Below are 16432 nucleotides of genomic sequence, written 5' to 3' on the forward strand. Positions count from 1 at the left end.
TGCTGATTCTGCCCATAAGATGCTGAGGAGTTTACAAAAATGCGTCAGCTGAATATAAAATCACGTTCAATTTCAAAGCCGGTTTTCCACCTCCTCTTTGTCTACAGTACAATGAGATGTAGCAAAAAGATAAATGTGATAACTCCTCCAAAAGATAGATGTGATAACTGAACAGAGTGAGGCAGATAGAGAGAGGCAGACAGGAAATGAGAGAGAAATGGTATTGGGGATTTCTTAAAATGAAGAGGATATTAGGACGACTCTATACGGCTGCCTCAAGTGCTTCTGGACACATAAGGTGAGAGATTTCTTTAACCTTGTCCTGCTGCTCTCTCTCTTCCCGATAAATGCATTTCAGAAACAGGAGACAGGCAGAGCAATATCTGCTTCCCAGACGCAAATCAAAAGTAACAGAATTAAGTTTGGATGCCTCAGAAATTGTCCGTCAGACTGTAGGTACCTGTGAAGTTGTGAGGAATGCTGGAGACTGAAGATGTAATAATAATGATTGTGTATGTACGTGCACAGTGTGTGAAATGAAGAAGGGGGGTGGGGGGTGGGGGGGAGACACAACCGTCTTCTTTCTACCTACAGTAGCTTCCGCTAAAGCGTGAATGAATTTGAAAGGGAAAGCGCTGTCGAGTCCTTCCTGCTTTTCTTGTTGATCAAAAGCTCGACTTGACACAAGGAAAGGAAAGAATATGAAAGAATAACTCTGATCCTACTGATGTGGCGATGAGTACTTCCTCTTCTCTGAAGTTCCATTGAACCCAAAGGGTTGTCTACGGAAACTTTACTCTGAGCTGATGAAATTCTGAATCGGTTTGGAGTCCAGAGGTGTGAGCGAGTTTAGTGAAGTCTTAAGACACAAGTTTTAAAGGTGCTAAATTCGATATCCAGAGCGTTAATATAGCAGCAAACAACTATTTGCTATGTGAACATATAGAGGAGTAATGGCATCCTCAGCAGACAATGTCAGAAAGTCACATTAGCTGCCGGCTCAGCCGTCACCATGTTGAGAGCTGTGTGGAAGCAATAGATGCGCTCTGAATTTCGTATTGAGCACCTTTAAGTCACAAGTGTAATAGAGAACCTAAGTCACGTCCCTTCCGGTGGACCCCATTGGACCCTATTTCGGAAAAAATATGAACGGTAGTCAACGGAGAGATGTAAATATTTTTTGGATGCCGTTTGAATTGCGCCATGAATCACACATATGATGTTTTTCAATTTAAAACATAATTTTGCAAGTCAAGAAAGTTTGTTGTAAAACTGTTGAAGTATAAGACTGTGAAAATACGTAATTAGAAAGACTACACACCCAAAAGTCACGTAGTTACAGCTCTCTCTCTGAAGCTACGATGCCTTTGTGTTTCATACTGGGATGTACTCACAAAAGCAACGGGTCTTGATCGTTATTTCTCTTCCTGGCTGATAAAAAGACCAGGAGTCGCTGGATTAAACACATAAGATAATGTTTCATTTGTGCCAGGTCATAGCTACGTTAACTAGCTAGCTAGTGTTGGCTGGTGACGTATATTGTCCGAGGCGAGAGATGTAGTTCACTGAGAAATTGACAAACATCATATGTGATTTGTGGCGTAATTCAGGATAAAAAGATATTTATGTCTCTCCGTTGACTACCATTCATATTTGTTCCGAAATAAGGTCCGATGGGGTCCACTGGAAGGGGCTCTCTATACCAAGTCAAGTCATGCCATATCATCATCAAGTCTCAAGTTAAAATTTAAAGGATAAGGCTGGTGTATTTCTCTTTTTGTCAAAAAACATGAACAAAACAAAAGCAACAATGGGTTAGTTTGTCCCTCTCAATTCATTATTACTTGTCTCCCCTTTCTGTAGCTATCAGCCCAAAGCCCATTCATTCCCACTGAAGAGGTCAATTTAAAGGGATATTCCAGTAATTTTGTATTACATTCAATAAAGTTGGGAAAATGGTCAAAATCAGTGCAGGGGAGTCCAAAATGTCCCTACTCCCTACCTGATGTTGGTTTAGCTCCAAAGACTCTGGATCATAGATTTCCTATGCAACCAATAGCATCTTTAAGTTAGACCCATCCTGCCTGGTATTTCCCTCGTCTTTCAAACGTAGGTTTTCTATTATTATTATGACATTTACTTTAGAAAACTTCCCCCAGCACCAAAATACATTATACAACTATTTTTGAGTAAACTGACCTTTATGTGTAATATTGGGCATTACAGCTGGGCAGTGTAGTTTTTAGCAATTGTTACTCAAACAGGAGTAAAGTGCATTTCTGGGGGACTATTTTCACCTGTGGATAAATACACATTTGCGGTGCTAGTGAGTATTCACGGCAGCAAGATGGTGTCTGTGTTGACTTAAATAAACCACAGTACCCATGTTCATAATGAAGAAACTTGTCACCAAGTGTAACTGTGTGTCTCATTGTTTTTTTTTTTAAGTTTCTGGGCTACAACTGAGGGTGATGAGGAAGTATTTCATGGCTAGAGAACTTCTCTGAGGTAAATTACTCTAAAATTACAGTCTGTTCAGAGACGGGTCTAATGGGCCTCCTCGACACTCTGTCCAGAACCCAGTGATGATGGATTCTAGTGATTTTACTTTTTTGTATCTGTGGTCTTGGTTGACTGAGCAAATCAAGCCTATATGCTCTAACATTACCATCCACAAGCCGACAGTCAGACTGCAGCAGTCCAGAGGAAAAAGGCATGAAATGTTCAGCTCTCAGACAAGTGAGCATTCAGACTACTGCATATAGAGACCTTTTCCCTTTTTTCTTTCCTTTTACCCCAATCAGCCTCTCTCCTTCAGACCTTCTCCCTCGGCTTTCTCCAACCGTCTCCTTTGTGTTCTCATTCGCCCTCATGTCCGACCTCCTTCTCCCTTTACTCTATTGCTCCTGCCGTCTTGTTTTGCCCTCACGTCTCTGGTCTTTTTTTTTTTTAACTCGACATCCTGCCATGTCTCAGTGCGACTCCACTTGACTTTGCTGTCCCATTACCGGTGTGACCTCAGTTCATTTACTGCCTCGACACTCACCGACACTGATGGTGACTGCGATGCACCGCTTTGTTGTGCTGTAATAAAAAAAGAAAACTGTCTTCTTCTTCTTCTTCTGGGGAAGTTTTCTTTTCGGGAATTAGGCACATTAGTATCAGGGGTTGTTCCTCCTGCTAGTTATACAATCCGTGGGTGACTGAACATGAAGAGGAGACACTGCACTCTGCACTGAGGCCCTCACTATGCAGTAGTTAGCAGGGAACGACTATCATTAAATCCAATTTAGATTCTCTACTTTCTATTTTCTGACCGTGGAGCTACAACGGGTACATGAGAAGACCTTTTTGTAAAGTCAAATCCCCAGTTGACTACATAATTGTAATGGGAGCCTGGAGCAGCCTGTTGTTAGAGAACAATGAAGACGAATGAGACCTAAAGGAAAGGCCAGGAGAGATGGAGTAATAGAAGGAGGAAAGACAGATGAACAGGGTTAATATAAAAGAAATCTTTTCTTCCTTTTCTTTCTGTTCTCATTCTATTAGGGAAAAATACAGGGCACATGTGGCTATAATAGGGGTTTTCTGTGCAGTGGTGAAGAAAAATAGCTCACAGGTGCACAGTAAATGTGTTGGTGACTCGCTAACCTTTTACAGTTGTGGGCATAAAAGCAAGGTAAGAACAGAAAATTACACAGACCAATCCAACAAAGCAACTCCTGCACGCTGAGCTCAAGGTTTTCCACCAACAAACAACTAAATGTATTGTACTTTCCTGGGTTGGCAAAGCATTGTCGCTGTGTAAGAAGATTACAAAGAATCTAGAGCACTTGTTTCTAACCTGGGGGGGTCACAAGGCCTTCTTGATTTTAAGGGGTCCAAGACAATTTCAAAATTTTTTTTTTTTCAAAAAATGTATTCATTTCTGTAAAGAAAACTAAATTAAATTGATATTTTTAAAGTTTGGATTATTATTTAAAATATAAACCAAATCTCACAGGATCCAATCAAAATCCAATCCAATCCAATCAAAATTAATTTATAAAGCACATTTAAAAACAACAAAAGTTGACCAAAGTGCTGTACAGTTAAACATAAAAACAACAAAAACAAAATAAAACACTAAGAACAACTTAAAACCAACAGGAAATTAAAATGCATAAAGACAAATAGGAAAGGAAAAAGGATTAAAATAGGCAACACTCATGCCGAGCCAAAAGCCAAGGAATACACAAGCTATATTCACAGAGCCTTCCCTCTCTGTTAAACAGCCTCGTCCTGCATTAGAAAAGTATGCAGTTAAAAAAAAACAAAGAACTGATAGAAGAACGACTAAGCGTCAGGGAGCAGAAAACACTGAATATGTCAAGAAAGAAGCCTATTAAGTATGTATGATTGTTAAAACAAAATACACAATACAGAGAACTGTATTAAAAGTCCCTAAAAATTACATGAATACTAATCTCTGATGCATATTTACAGGAAATAATCTGCTCAAAATTCATCCAAATTGCTTCTTCTACACAAACTTCCTGCAGTTATTGCGTTACTATTTGGCTTAATTGTACAGTTTATCAGTTGTTCTGTACTGTTATTGTTACGCATTGAATATAATATAAGATATCCATAAAATATTTCACTTAGTCGGGGGTCGTCAGTTTACTCAATGATTAAAAAAAGGGGTCCCGTAGGAAAATGGTTGGGAACCACTGCATGATCTAGAGAACAAAGATGCACTAATCTGTTTGAGTAAATGCTACAGTCTGACCCACTGTTTCAAAGAACTATACCAGGGATTAGTGTTAAGTTTAATATATTAGTTTGCAAAACACATCCGGCCAGTGTTGGTCTTAAAAATGTTGATACTGGTGCATCAGCGTTTTCCACTTCTGGTCCCCATGACTGCAGCAAAAAAAGCTGCATTCAAACGTAATTTCTTTTTGATTTCATTTAACGTCTCAATAATGCTTTTATAAATTAATTCCTCAGTTAAAGTGGGTTATGCCTTCCCAGAGTTTCTCTTCACTAATTTAATGAGGCAGATAAACCAGAGGAGACGTTAACTCTAAAAGAACTTCATTAAGTCTTACTGAAGAGTTTCACTGTCCCGTCGTGGTTTAAAACATGTTTTAAACCACTGTTAAAAATTAGGACAATTAAAAATGTCCTTCAGGGAAAATCCTCAGATCCACATCAAACAATAGCTTGTGAAACATGCACAGAGTAAATGGCCAACGTAAATGCTGCTAGAGCGAAGATGCAACTCTCTTGAACAAAACTGTTTGTTGCTGTTGAATTATTTCAACTCAAGATTATATAGTATATATTGCAATATAAGAACATCTGTGATGCTCATCATTCAGCAATTGAATAATATTCTTGGCTTAACTTGTTGTTTTGTAGAAGATGAGTGATAAAACTCAACAGCCTCCTCATATATTATTCAGACAGATGTCTGTCCTCCCAGCACTTCTGCTGGTCTCTCCTGCTGTCAGTAGCTGTTGCTAAGCAACAGTTCATCAATGCCGATGTACAAATATCGATATCAAAACAATATTTAATAGTCAATGAAGAGGTTACAAGTTTTAAAGGCGTCACAGAGCAAGTTATGTGGAAATCTTATTTGTTCACATTTTATGGTCCTGTCCTGTTAAAATATTTTTACAGATATCATCTGTTTTGAAAATGGACCTCAAAATGAATCATGAGTTCATTTTGTTAGGGAAATTGCCAAAGGGGATAGTCAGAACTGAAGACAATTACCTAATGAGAATAATGAAGATAACTGCTCTTAAACTTATAGGAAAAAACTGGTTTCAGAAACTAAGCGCTGGTGTAGAGAAATGGAGGGATCTAATGGAACAAGTAAAAGTAACGGAGCAGTTAACATATAAAACCAGAGGAAATCATGGACGTACATTGTGGACCAAAGTGGAGGTCAATATTGACAACACAAAATAAGATGATATTGCACCTCAGCGCTCCAGGGATGATGTATTTTTGTAGGCCAACCAGGAAGTTAGCATCCCCCTGGTTCCCTCTACAAAGAGCCAATGGGATTTTTCCATTGGGGTTTGGATTACTGCAAAAAATAAGCTTTGTGGCAAACAAACGTTTATGGTACTTACACGTTTTGTTCAGCAAGATAATCTCCAGAAATGAACATTGTTTTTATGATTTTTGAAGTGTAAATGCAATCGCCAGAGGAAAAAGCTAACGTTGGGCTATAAACAAACCACGGTTACATGAACACGAGCACACACAACGAGGCTGTAACGATGGACGAGTCGGCGTGAAGGCGTTTAGTAGTCTCATTTAGCCGCTTGTTAGCAGCCGCCTTTTTCAAGACAAGAGTTGGATATTTACTGACGTATTATATTTCGTAGAACAAAACGTTAAAATCTCTTAAGCTTGTGTTAACCACAGACCTTATTTCAGGCATCTAATTCTAAAACCCCATTGACTTCGAGACGAGGGAACCGGAAGTGCTAAAATGCTAATTCATTCCTGGGTTTTATTCCTGTAGCAGTCTATAAAAAGTACACTAATCCAGATATTCAGATAGGCAATATATTGCTAATGGATTAATAGATATTGGGAGGAGTCAACAACCAATTTCCTTTTTTTTTATTATCAGCATTATTATCATGTATTTACCTATTTATTTATTTTGATTTGTTTCTCTCCTCTAAGTTGTATTATGTTTATAAAATTATTGTTTGTTCATTTAACTTGTATCCTTGCTTCTTATTTATTAGAATTCACCCTTCCCCAACGGTATACAATACTGAAGGTTATCCAGCTTGTACCATTGTGCGACCGGAGGAGGGAAGTCAGTGATGGAACAAGTGAGAGAGAGAACTGTGAATAATATGAATTTGAAAGTATACATGGATGGAAGGTTGTGCGTTGGTTGGAGGGCATGAAGGTGTGTATTTTGTACGTTAGCTTTTATTATTTCTGATATAATATTTTTAACCTTAATAGTGGGTTTTTTTATGTGGTTGTGTGTTCTTTCTTTCTTTCTTTCTTTCTTTCTTTCTTTCTTTCTTACCTATTACCTTGGTTATATACGTCACGATGGTGCCTCACATCTTGGAAAATAAAATTATAAAAAAACATCTTATTTGCAGTGTGATTTACAACACTTGTTCGCACTTCTTTTTTAGGTGATTACCCTAAAAAAAACTAAAACTATAAGTTTCTTCAAAAGTGGGAAACTTAATTTGATTGCATTAACAATTTAATAAATTGTTTTTAGTGCATTATCCAACAATTTCCATCCATCACATGCAGCTGTGTAGCCTTTCATGATTACTGTCAAACCATGTGTAAAACAAATACCGTCATTAATGTGCTTTTTCTTCATGGTATCCAAACCTACTTTGATTTTTTGTTTGTTGTTATTGTTTTGCAGCCTCTGCCATCAGTGTATGAATGTGTGTGTGGATGGGTGAATGCTGACATGTAGTGTGAGGCGCTTTGAGTGGTCGGAAGACTAGAAAGGAGCTTTATAAAGTCCATTTACCATTTATTTCCTCCTCACTTCTGCTGATTCAAAGCAATATATTAATGAAAAACCAGACACCTACGAGTCGTATATCGTCATGGATTCAAACCAGACGTTTCCCTCCTCAATTAGCTATCAGCAGCTGCTCTCTAACTTAATAGCGCTCTTATCTAGACCCGCAGAAAGGTCAAGCCACTGGGTGAGTGTAGTGAGTGGATAGCGAACATTTAGTACTTGGATTTAAAGTGCGTGTGTGAGAGAAAGAGAGAGAGAGATAGGGAGTGTGTGTGCATGTGTGGAAGGACGTTGAATAATGTGGGTGTGAAGGGCAAAAAATGTTCTGTGTGTGTGTGTTTGATGGTGTTGGAAACTGTGGGATGATGTAGGTTAAAGGACAGCGATTCCTAATTGGGGTCAACTCTTTTCACTATCACCTTTTTTAAGTTGGTAAAATGTCTTTTTGATAAAAAAACGAAATCATTGGTCATCAAGATCCTTTAACACTCTGTCATTACTTTAATGATCTGATGATCTTTCAGGAGGGTTTTTCAGGTTTAACCATTAGTATTCACCGAGCCAGCATTTCTACTCAACACGTCAAACTCCCATTGATTCTCATCAACGTAATACTATCTAATAACCTTGTGGTACTTTGGCCTTTTGAAAATCGAAAGCATGCACTGCTATATGTATGTGCACAACGTAAACAATTATTTGACCCACACATAACCCATGAATCTCCCTGCTGGAGCAGATGGAATTAATTAACGACACTGACTTTTACCTTCTGAGCGCGGCGTTTGTCTGCTCTCTGGTTCTGGTGGTAGATGCGACTGAAGTTGGAGACGATAACTGGGACGGGCAGAGCGATCACCAGCACGCCGCTCAGGGAGCAGATGGAGCCGAAGATCTTCCCGGCGATCGTCTTTGGCACCATGTCTCCGTACCTAGAAATGAGAAAGACGAGGTTAGACAAGGTGCTGAAATAGATACATGGTGTTGACTTGATATGCGAGGTATGTTTCCATCCACTTGTTGTTATGCCCATTTACAATTTGAGCATGAAAGAACCTGAGTGGAAATGCAAGAGAGAATACAAATCTTTGCACGGTGGATGAAGCAGACAAGCTGGCATATCAAAAAAGAGTGTTTTGGAATACACCTTGACATTAGACAGACTGTAGACAAAGCATTAATTTCATGCTGCTTGACTCTCATCAGAAAAATCCAGGAATAAAGAGGCGGTGACAGTTGGAGCCACGATTCCAAGTACAGATGGTCCACATGGTCCATCCTCCTGGTGTCATCTTTTGACTCGGCACTCAACTCAAGAAAAACTTTAAAAACTTTTAAAATTTGATGAACATATCAACTCTGTGGTGAAAAGCTTCTAACTGGTATTTGAAAATACTTTATTTTATTGCCATTAACACACATTGACAGGCAATTGACAACACAAAACCAAATTACCTTGAAATTGAGAACTAAAGACGTACTTATTTTCAATGGCCTTTGGTTGCTCTTAGTGCTTTTAATACTGAAATGTTTTAGTATTTTATAAACTTTTATAAATTGCTCTTAAACGTTTTATTCTGTTGTAGATTTGTGCACATATTATAATATTTCCATGTATTTTCCCATTGCAACCTATTCTTGTTTTGTTGTTGATATTTTACTCGCTGTTCACTTTAACTTTACAGCACTTTGGTCCGTTCCGGTTGTTGTTGCACGTGCTAAATTAACTTGACTTGGATCAGAAGAGACAATTTTAATTGCCATCATGTATCAAAGCATCAAAGCGTCTGGTGCTCAATTCATTATGTAATCGTGTCACATCCTCTTATAAGAAAGAATGTGATGACAAATTAGTTTCTTTAAAAGGTAGTTAAAAGAAAAATGCACATAACATATCTGCTTGAGCAGCTTTGAGATTGTAATGGTTTGTTTTCATCATTTGCTATAGAATTTACTCTAAACCGCCACACACACATAAAGACACACACACATACAGATACACACACACACCTTGTCTTTTGTTGTTGATTTTTTTTTGGGGTCTGTTTTTTAATTATCATTCTTTTTTATTATTAATATTATTATTATTTTAATATGGGGATTATCTTATTATACTAGATTTTGTTTGTCTGTTTCCTTAACAAAAAAATATGTTGTTTATGTTTTCCTGTACTTTTGTATACAAAATGTTTTTTTATATGAAAACTAATATACAAAGTGTGGAAAAATGCACAGATTTTATTTTGCCAAAATTTCTGAATTTCATTTAAAAACACGATTATACAGTTTTAAAGGAAACATAATTACTGGCTGTACATCACCATACACAACCAGCAAGGTTGAATTATTCCAGCAGGTCTCAAAAGTATTCTTCCTGATCTGACTTTGGCTACGTGTCCGAAAGCACTCCCTATTTTAGAGCACTGTATTTACTTTGTTATATTTTATTTGAATATGTTTTTGCCAACAATCCCACTGTACAACTGTATTTAATAAATGCAAAAATCACAGTTATGACACACTACACCTGTCAGTGAGGGCACAAAATAGTCAATTTCAATTTATTGCTCACTAAGTTAAACCTGCATCTAGTGATTTTTGGGTTGTTTGTGGGCAGCGGAAACAAGCTGTAAAGAAATCACTGATATCACCTTTATCATTAATTAGAGCAACTATTAAGTCTCTTTCATAAAGATACTAGTGAATGAGTGAATAAGGAAGTGATTACAGACAGTGTTAGCCTTTGCAGCTTTCCTTTTCTTTTATTCCATATTTTAACTCCTGTTGTTTTCAGCTTCCTTTGGCCTTCCGATAATTCGATTACACAGGTGACTGGCTGCTGTAACAGGTGGCCAGAGGTAGAGAGATAGGACCACTGCTATCTATGCAGCTCAGACCGGGGATAACAAAGCCATGCCAGTGGGATCCGGGGCCAGGAAGAAGCCAAGGTTGACTCGCTGGCCAAAGCCATGGGCCAGGATGGCGTTAAGTGGAACAAATTGATTTCAAAATACAGACTTCCAGGACGAACTTGTAAGCGGTGGGGAAAGACACGGATATCTTCTCCTGTATAGGCCGCTGACATCAAGTTCAAGTAGTGTGATGTGAAGCAATAGGAAACAATGTTTGCTGGTGCATGATAGGTGCCATTTTGAGAGAAAAACAGAGTGATTAGATCAGTGTTTCCCTTAGGTTGACTACTTAGTGGCTGGATCGCCCGGTACGTTCTTCCTCTAAAACAGTGGTGAAGAATCAAAGGACTGAATGTCAGGAGTTGAGTTTTCATTAACCCTTTTGTGCCCGCAACTAAAAAATGTTTAATTTAATTTGGTGTAATTATATTTTAAGAAAAATGTGCCCAAATACTAGATATAGTATGATAAGAAAATGTCTGTATCTCAAAAACTACACTGATCACAATAAAGTATTTGGTATCTATGAACTCATAACAAGTTGAATATCAAAGATATGCACACAAATGCAGTGTGAAGAAATATCTCATATGGAAAACATTTAATAAACACAATATTAGCTTTTTAAATCCTGACTTTTACTATAAATAAAAGTGTGATTTTTTTCATGTGATCTAAAAATGTAAAAGTCGTACTGATACTTGCCAAAAGTATGCCTGTATACCAAATTTCAAGACTTTTGCCCAATCAGAACAAATGTTTTCCTCATCATAGTAATTATAGTCTTTGGGCACAATTGGGTAAAAACAAAATTATGACAGGTGTGTGTGCATGCCAAATTAATCATAGCACACAAGGCCAAACTTCCTCCTACCTTACCATGTGACCGGTTGCTGAAAAGCAATTAAAAGGCTATCTTTTAAACGGACTGCGGTGCAGCGATCACTCAACGTAAAACGCACGAGGCTACTACAATACTTTCAGCAAACTTCACGAAGAACAATGAGGGCAAAACAGCATCACCAATCTGTTTTAACCAAATATTCTCTGGTCTAGCACGGCTAAAAACACAAAAACACTGAATCCAAGTGCTACTCCGGCAAGCTACCGACAACGTTTTTCACTTCACCTGTCTCTGCTCTGCTGCACTCAGTGTGTGTGGAGAGGCTAAAGCCATGGGCACACTACCAACGTCAGGAGCCCGTGGCGGGTGCTTCGCGTGGTGTTCTGCGTGATGCAGGAGTCTGGTGTTCACAGTAGACGCGTGTTGGCTGCGTGTCGGCTGCGTGTCGGCTGTGTGTCTGCTGTGTTTCTGCTGCTGCTGTCAGCCCTTTCTTTCTGCGTAGAGTTTGCCTTTTAATGGCCATTTAACTTCATGATAAATGTAATTTATATTTATTTTAGACAGAGAAAGGTTCAGAAACGTGTGGTAATTAGTAAATAATAGTAATAATCCACAATTAAAACTCAGTACTATATTCATTCATGGAACTCTCAAAGTCACTGCTTGTTCCACATCACTGTCCGGCACATATTTCAGAATAAAAGCCTCGTGTTAACAAATGAAGGAATTCTGTGCAAAGAAAACCCGCTTTAGGGCTTTTATTTCGAAATGAAAGCAGGAAGTGTTGATTTAAACTCCAAACTTTATCAATTCTTGGAGCTCTCAAAGTGACTGCATGTTCCACAGCACTGACTGCTCATATTTCAGAATAAAAGCCTCGTGTTAACAAATGAAGGGATTCTGTCTATAGAAAAAACGCCTGAGGGCTTTTATTTTGAAATGAAAGCAGGAAGTGTTGATTTAAAAATAAGTCTTTACTTTTTTTCATCTCAGTAACATATTCTACAGATAGACCTCGAAACTGTAGTAAAGTCTTGCTGGTATGAAGTTTATATACAGTCAACAGATCACTTTCACTGTCTGTGACATATTCTACAGATGTCTAGACATGGAAACTGTATTATGTAGCTGATATGATGTTAATTTACTGTCACTAGATCACCTTCCCTGTCTGTTGCTGCTGGGACATGCAGCTGAGACGCGAGCGGCTCGCGTGAAAAATAGGCGAGCCTTCTATTCTATAAAATAGACGCGCGTCTGACGGACGCGAGACGTGCGTCTCATGCGGGCAGTGTGTCCACTCTAATCTGTTAACATGGATGCCGAAATAAGAAACAACACGCCACGCAGCCGCCACGCGCTCTTGACGCGGGTAGTGTGTCCACCACTTAAGCCCTGCACTCTGTGAAACGCGACAACATGAGGATATTATTAATGATTAATGTATGAAATTTTAGCAGCAGCACTCCTAATTCTGCAGCAGTGCACCCGAATATAAAAGAAACACTGAACAAGGAAGACAAAAAGGATAGATGAGTGCATATTCTGTATAACACACTGTTCTTAGAACCAAAGGCCTCGACAGACCGATTTCCTCAAGGGCCACTTTAAAAAACGGATCGAGCACGTGATTTTGATCCTCAAAGTTTCGGTTAAACACGTGCTCTTGTCAGACGACGCTTTTTTCTCTTCCTCTCCGGCTGTTTGGCCTCTTTGGCTCCACTGAGTTTCCCCTCCACTGCGTTCTCGACACAACGAGACTCTTGACAGGTAAGCCCCATGCACTGTTGACCACTGTGTCTCTTGAGGGCCGCTCTCTGCCCAGACGTGGGTGGGTGCTTTTCACTTTCAGTTTTTTTTTGTTTTTTTTGGGCCCAAAGCTCCTACTCTCCATGCTGAAAGGCGCTATAATCGCTAGACTTACCTCCTGCTTACTACCCACAAACTGAGGAGCTGGGGGATTATCACACACCCAGCCTTCTGCTCTGCCTGAACAAATACATGTGAGAGGGAGGAACGTGATGTTGCTCAAATCCTTTTTCTTACAAAGTAGAGAGGAGCACAGATGATGCAGTACCGCAATTAATGATTTGCTATTAATTGACATGCTGTTTCAACTTTTTCCTATTTATGACAAAGAATTAAAGCTTCAGTAGGCAACATTGTTTTGTCATCGTTGGGCAAATGATGCTTAAACTGATCCCAGTGAAATAATCTCCAGCAAAAAATACCCTTAAACCTGCAATATGCAGAATATTTTTGGCATCATTGGGCAAAAAATTCCATAATAACCTTTCAGCATATTGTAATTCAAGTGTTCTGAGATAAAACTAGACTTCTGCTCCTCCTCATGGCTCTGTTTTCAGGCTTTAGAAAATCTAGCCTGTGACAGGAGAATTTGACCAATCACAGGTCATTTCAAAGAGAGAGAGCGTTCCTATTGGCTGTTCATTCAACGGCAGCTGTCAGTTACTCGCAAACTCCGATCAAACGGTTAAACTAGGCAGCGCTGATCAAATATGAATCAATATTCTGTTAGTGTAATGCCTATTTCTTGCCTCAAATGTTTTCAGAAACATCTTGTAGTGTACTGTTTAGCTGTAAAATGAGAAAGTTTGCTCCGGCTGGTGGGCGGTGCTTTGTATTTCCTCAATTTATCTCAACATGGCTGCGGGGTCACAAACTTTCTCAAACTTTCTACCCTTTGCTGCTTTAAAAGTACAAATTGGAAAATGACAATTATGATGGATCTCTCTGGAGTTATTGATCATGTTTGCAGCAATAAAAAAATATATATTTTTTTCTCCTAATACACAAAACTCATACTCCATTTTGAGTAAAAATTTTTATTCGTGTTGTTTGAAAGCTCATAGCAGGCAGGCTGATGTGAACTGCAAGCACAGAAGGGAGAGAGTAAGAAATATGACGGATTATTAACAAGCGATGGAGATTTGACCACAGGGCTTGTTGTTATTGTTGCTGAGTCCTACTCCTGGCTGCCAGACAATCAGACAAATGATTTCACAGTTCGCTCCGCTCGCTGTCTGTCAGCCGATGAGAGATGACATTCTCCTGGCTGTGTCTCTGACTGCTTTGTTGAAAAAAAGGTTTGACACTTCATACTCACTGTGATGTGTCAAACATCATTACAACTGTGATACGGTGGGATATTCAAAACTTTGCTTTTTGCAGTGAGTAAGTTCACAACAGGGTGTCGTATTTAAATGAAATGGAGGAACGCCAAATCATTTCATTGATGAATAGTTAGTTGTGATTTATGTAGACAGAAACGAAGGTCATTTTGGAGCTGCACCTTCATTCACAGTCTGTGAGCAACCACTTTCTCTCATTATACAGTTTAAATGCACCATGTAATCAAAAGGTCCACTAATGAAGACCAGACAGTTGTTTTTTACAGCTCTTTAAAAGAGTTATAATTATTATCACCCCTTAACTTGTTGCCACATAATTGCTGATGATTTGATTTGATCATTTCTATGATGAAAAATAATCTGCCATTCCCTGAACCTTTGCACCATGCCACATAGACGCAACGCCACACGACAAGACGCTGCATTGGCCAATAAAATACGTGCAAGCGCACATTCTTTGTAGATGACTTTGTAACGTGAACGCAGTATTTCTGCTGTTTAGCTGGCGATCTTTGGGACGAAAGATTGTTGCCGCCACAATAACTCTCTAGAGTTGTCTCATAGCATATAAAAATAAATATTGTAGCACATCTGTCAATAATTTTAGAGCACAAACTGTCTCATAATCAGTCAACCAGTAAACACTGTTAAACTAAATGAATACAAATTAAGCAGTAAATAATTAGAGGAAAATAAATACAAATTAAAACGACAAATAAATGCCAGTATTTACAAAAGTGGAAACAAAGTCAGTTTGAAAATACAAAAAAAAAATAAGAAGCCTATAAAAATAAAAAGAAGAATATGAAACAACTAGTACGACGGAGTATTAGGGCCACATTGAGGAAAAGTAAATAAATCTGAGAATAAAGAAAATAAAGTCATAAGTTTACGAGAAAAAAAGCCGTAATATTATGAGAACTAGAATGGCACTCGGAGAGCGCAGACCTCCGCCCCCCTCTCCGTTCAGCTTGCGCCATCATCCCCGTGTCTTTTTGTTTATGTTGAGATCAGCTGTACATAGCGGAGCATCGTAAAACACTTCATTCAAACTGGACAGAAACTAAATAAAACTCACCTAAACCGTCATCTTTACTCTTTTCAACAATCACCAAGTGTGTTTTGGCCGAACTCAATATGTAATTTCACCGAGTTTAATGTTAATATACAGGTGTCCAACCCCCCCCCCCTCCCTTCACCCCCCGCTCTCTCTGTCTCTCTCTCTGCTGGCAGAAGGAAAGAGGCAGGGTGACGCGTCATGAACGCATCATCAGTTACACTGTGCATGTGTTATACCCTGTGGTTTTAATGCTCAGGCTGATCGAAATCTTTAAAAATATTCCTGACCAGATTATGATTCGGATCACCCAACCCCGCCACAACCCAACACTACAAAAAATTTAATTCAAATCCATCGCAGACTTTTAGAGTAATCCTACTAACGGACAAACAAACAAACAAACCAACAAACCAATGCCGGTGAAAACATAACCTCCTTCCTAGGCCTTCGGCCTTGGCGGAGGTAATAAAGCCAGAAGTTTAAGAGAAAAAAGTCGTAGTATTATGAGAATAAAGTCATAATATTATAAAGTAATAATTTTCCGTGTTATTTTAGAAGGGAAATAGAGGAGCAGCTGTATGAAAATGAGGAATGTGGAGCATCTTGTGATGGTTTTGAAAGTTTCACAAAAAAACAAAATACTTAATCTTTTGGCACATCAGCACCACATTATCTTAAGTATCAGGACCTGGAAAAATTGTGCAAGAAACTGCGTTCATTCCAAAGAAGGAACCACACAGACTTAGAGGAAATTGCCTCTTTTGTGGAGTTATGACTTTATTCTCATTATATTATGACGGGTTTTTTTCTTGAAATAGTATGACTTTATTTTCATTAAATTCCAACTTTTTTCTCGTTATATTATGACTTCATTCTCGATATCTAAGATTTTTTTTTTATTATTTGGCCCTAATACTCGTTATAAATTACAGACCA

General features: G+C 38.6%; 1 protein-coding gene across 1 annotated transcript in view; it reads right to left on the reverse strand.

Moving 5' to 3' along the window:
• LOC119495701 (potassium voltage-gated channel subfamily D member 3-like) overlaps positions 1-16432 on the reverse strand; it is a 111327-nt gene that overhangs the window by 13807 nt on the left and 81088 nt on the right. Inside the window, exon 3 of the mRNA XM_037782433.1 lies at positions 8298-8460. Coding sequence (XP_037638361.1) covers positions 8298-8460 — 163 coding nt within the window. The remainder of the gene's footprint in view (positions 1-8297; positions 8461-16432) is intronic.

Source organism: Sebastes umbrosus, chromosome 1, assembly GCF_015220745.1.
Source record: "Sebastes umbrosus isolate fSebUmb1 chromosome 1, fSebUmb1.pri, whole genome shotgun sequence".
NCBI lineage: Eukaryota > Metazoa > Chordata > Actinopteri > Perciformes > Sebastidae > Sebastes > Sebastes umbrosus.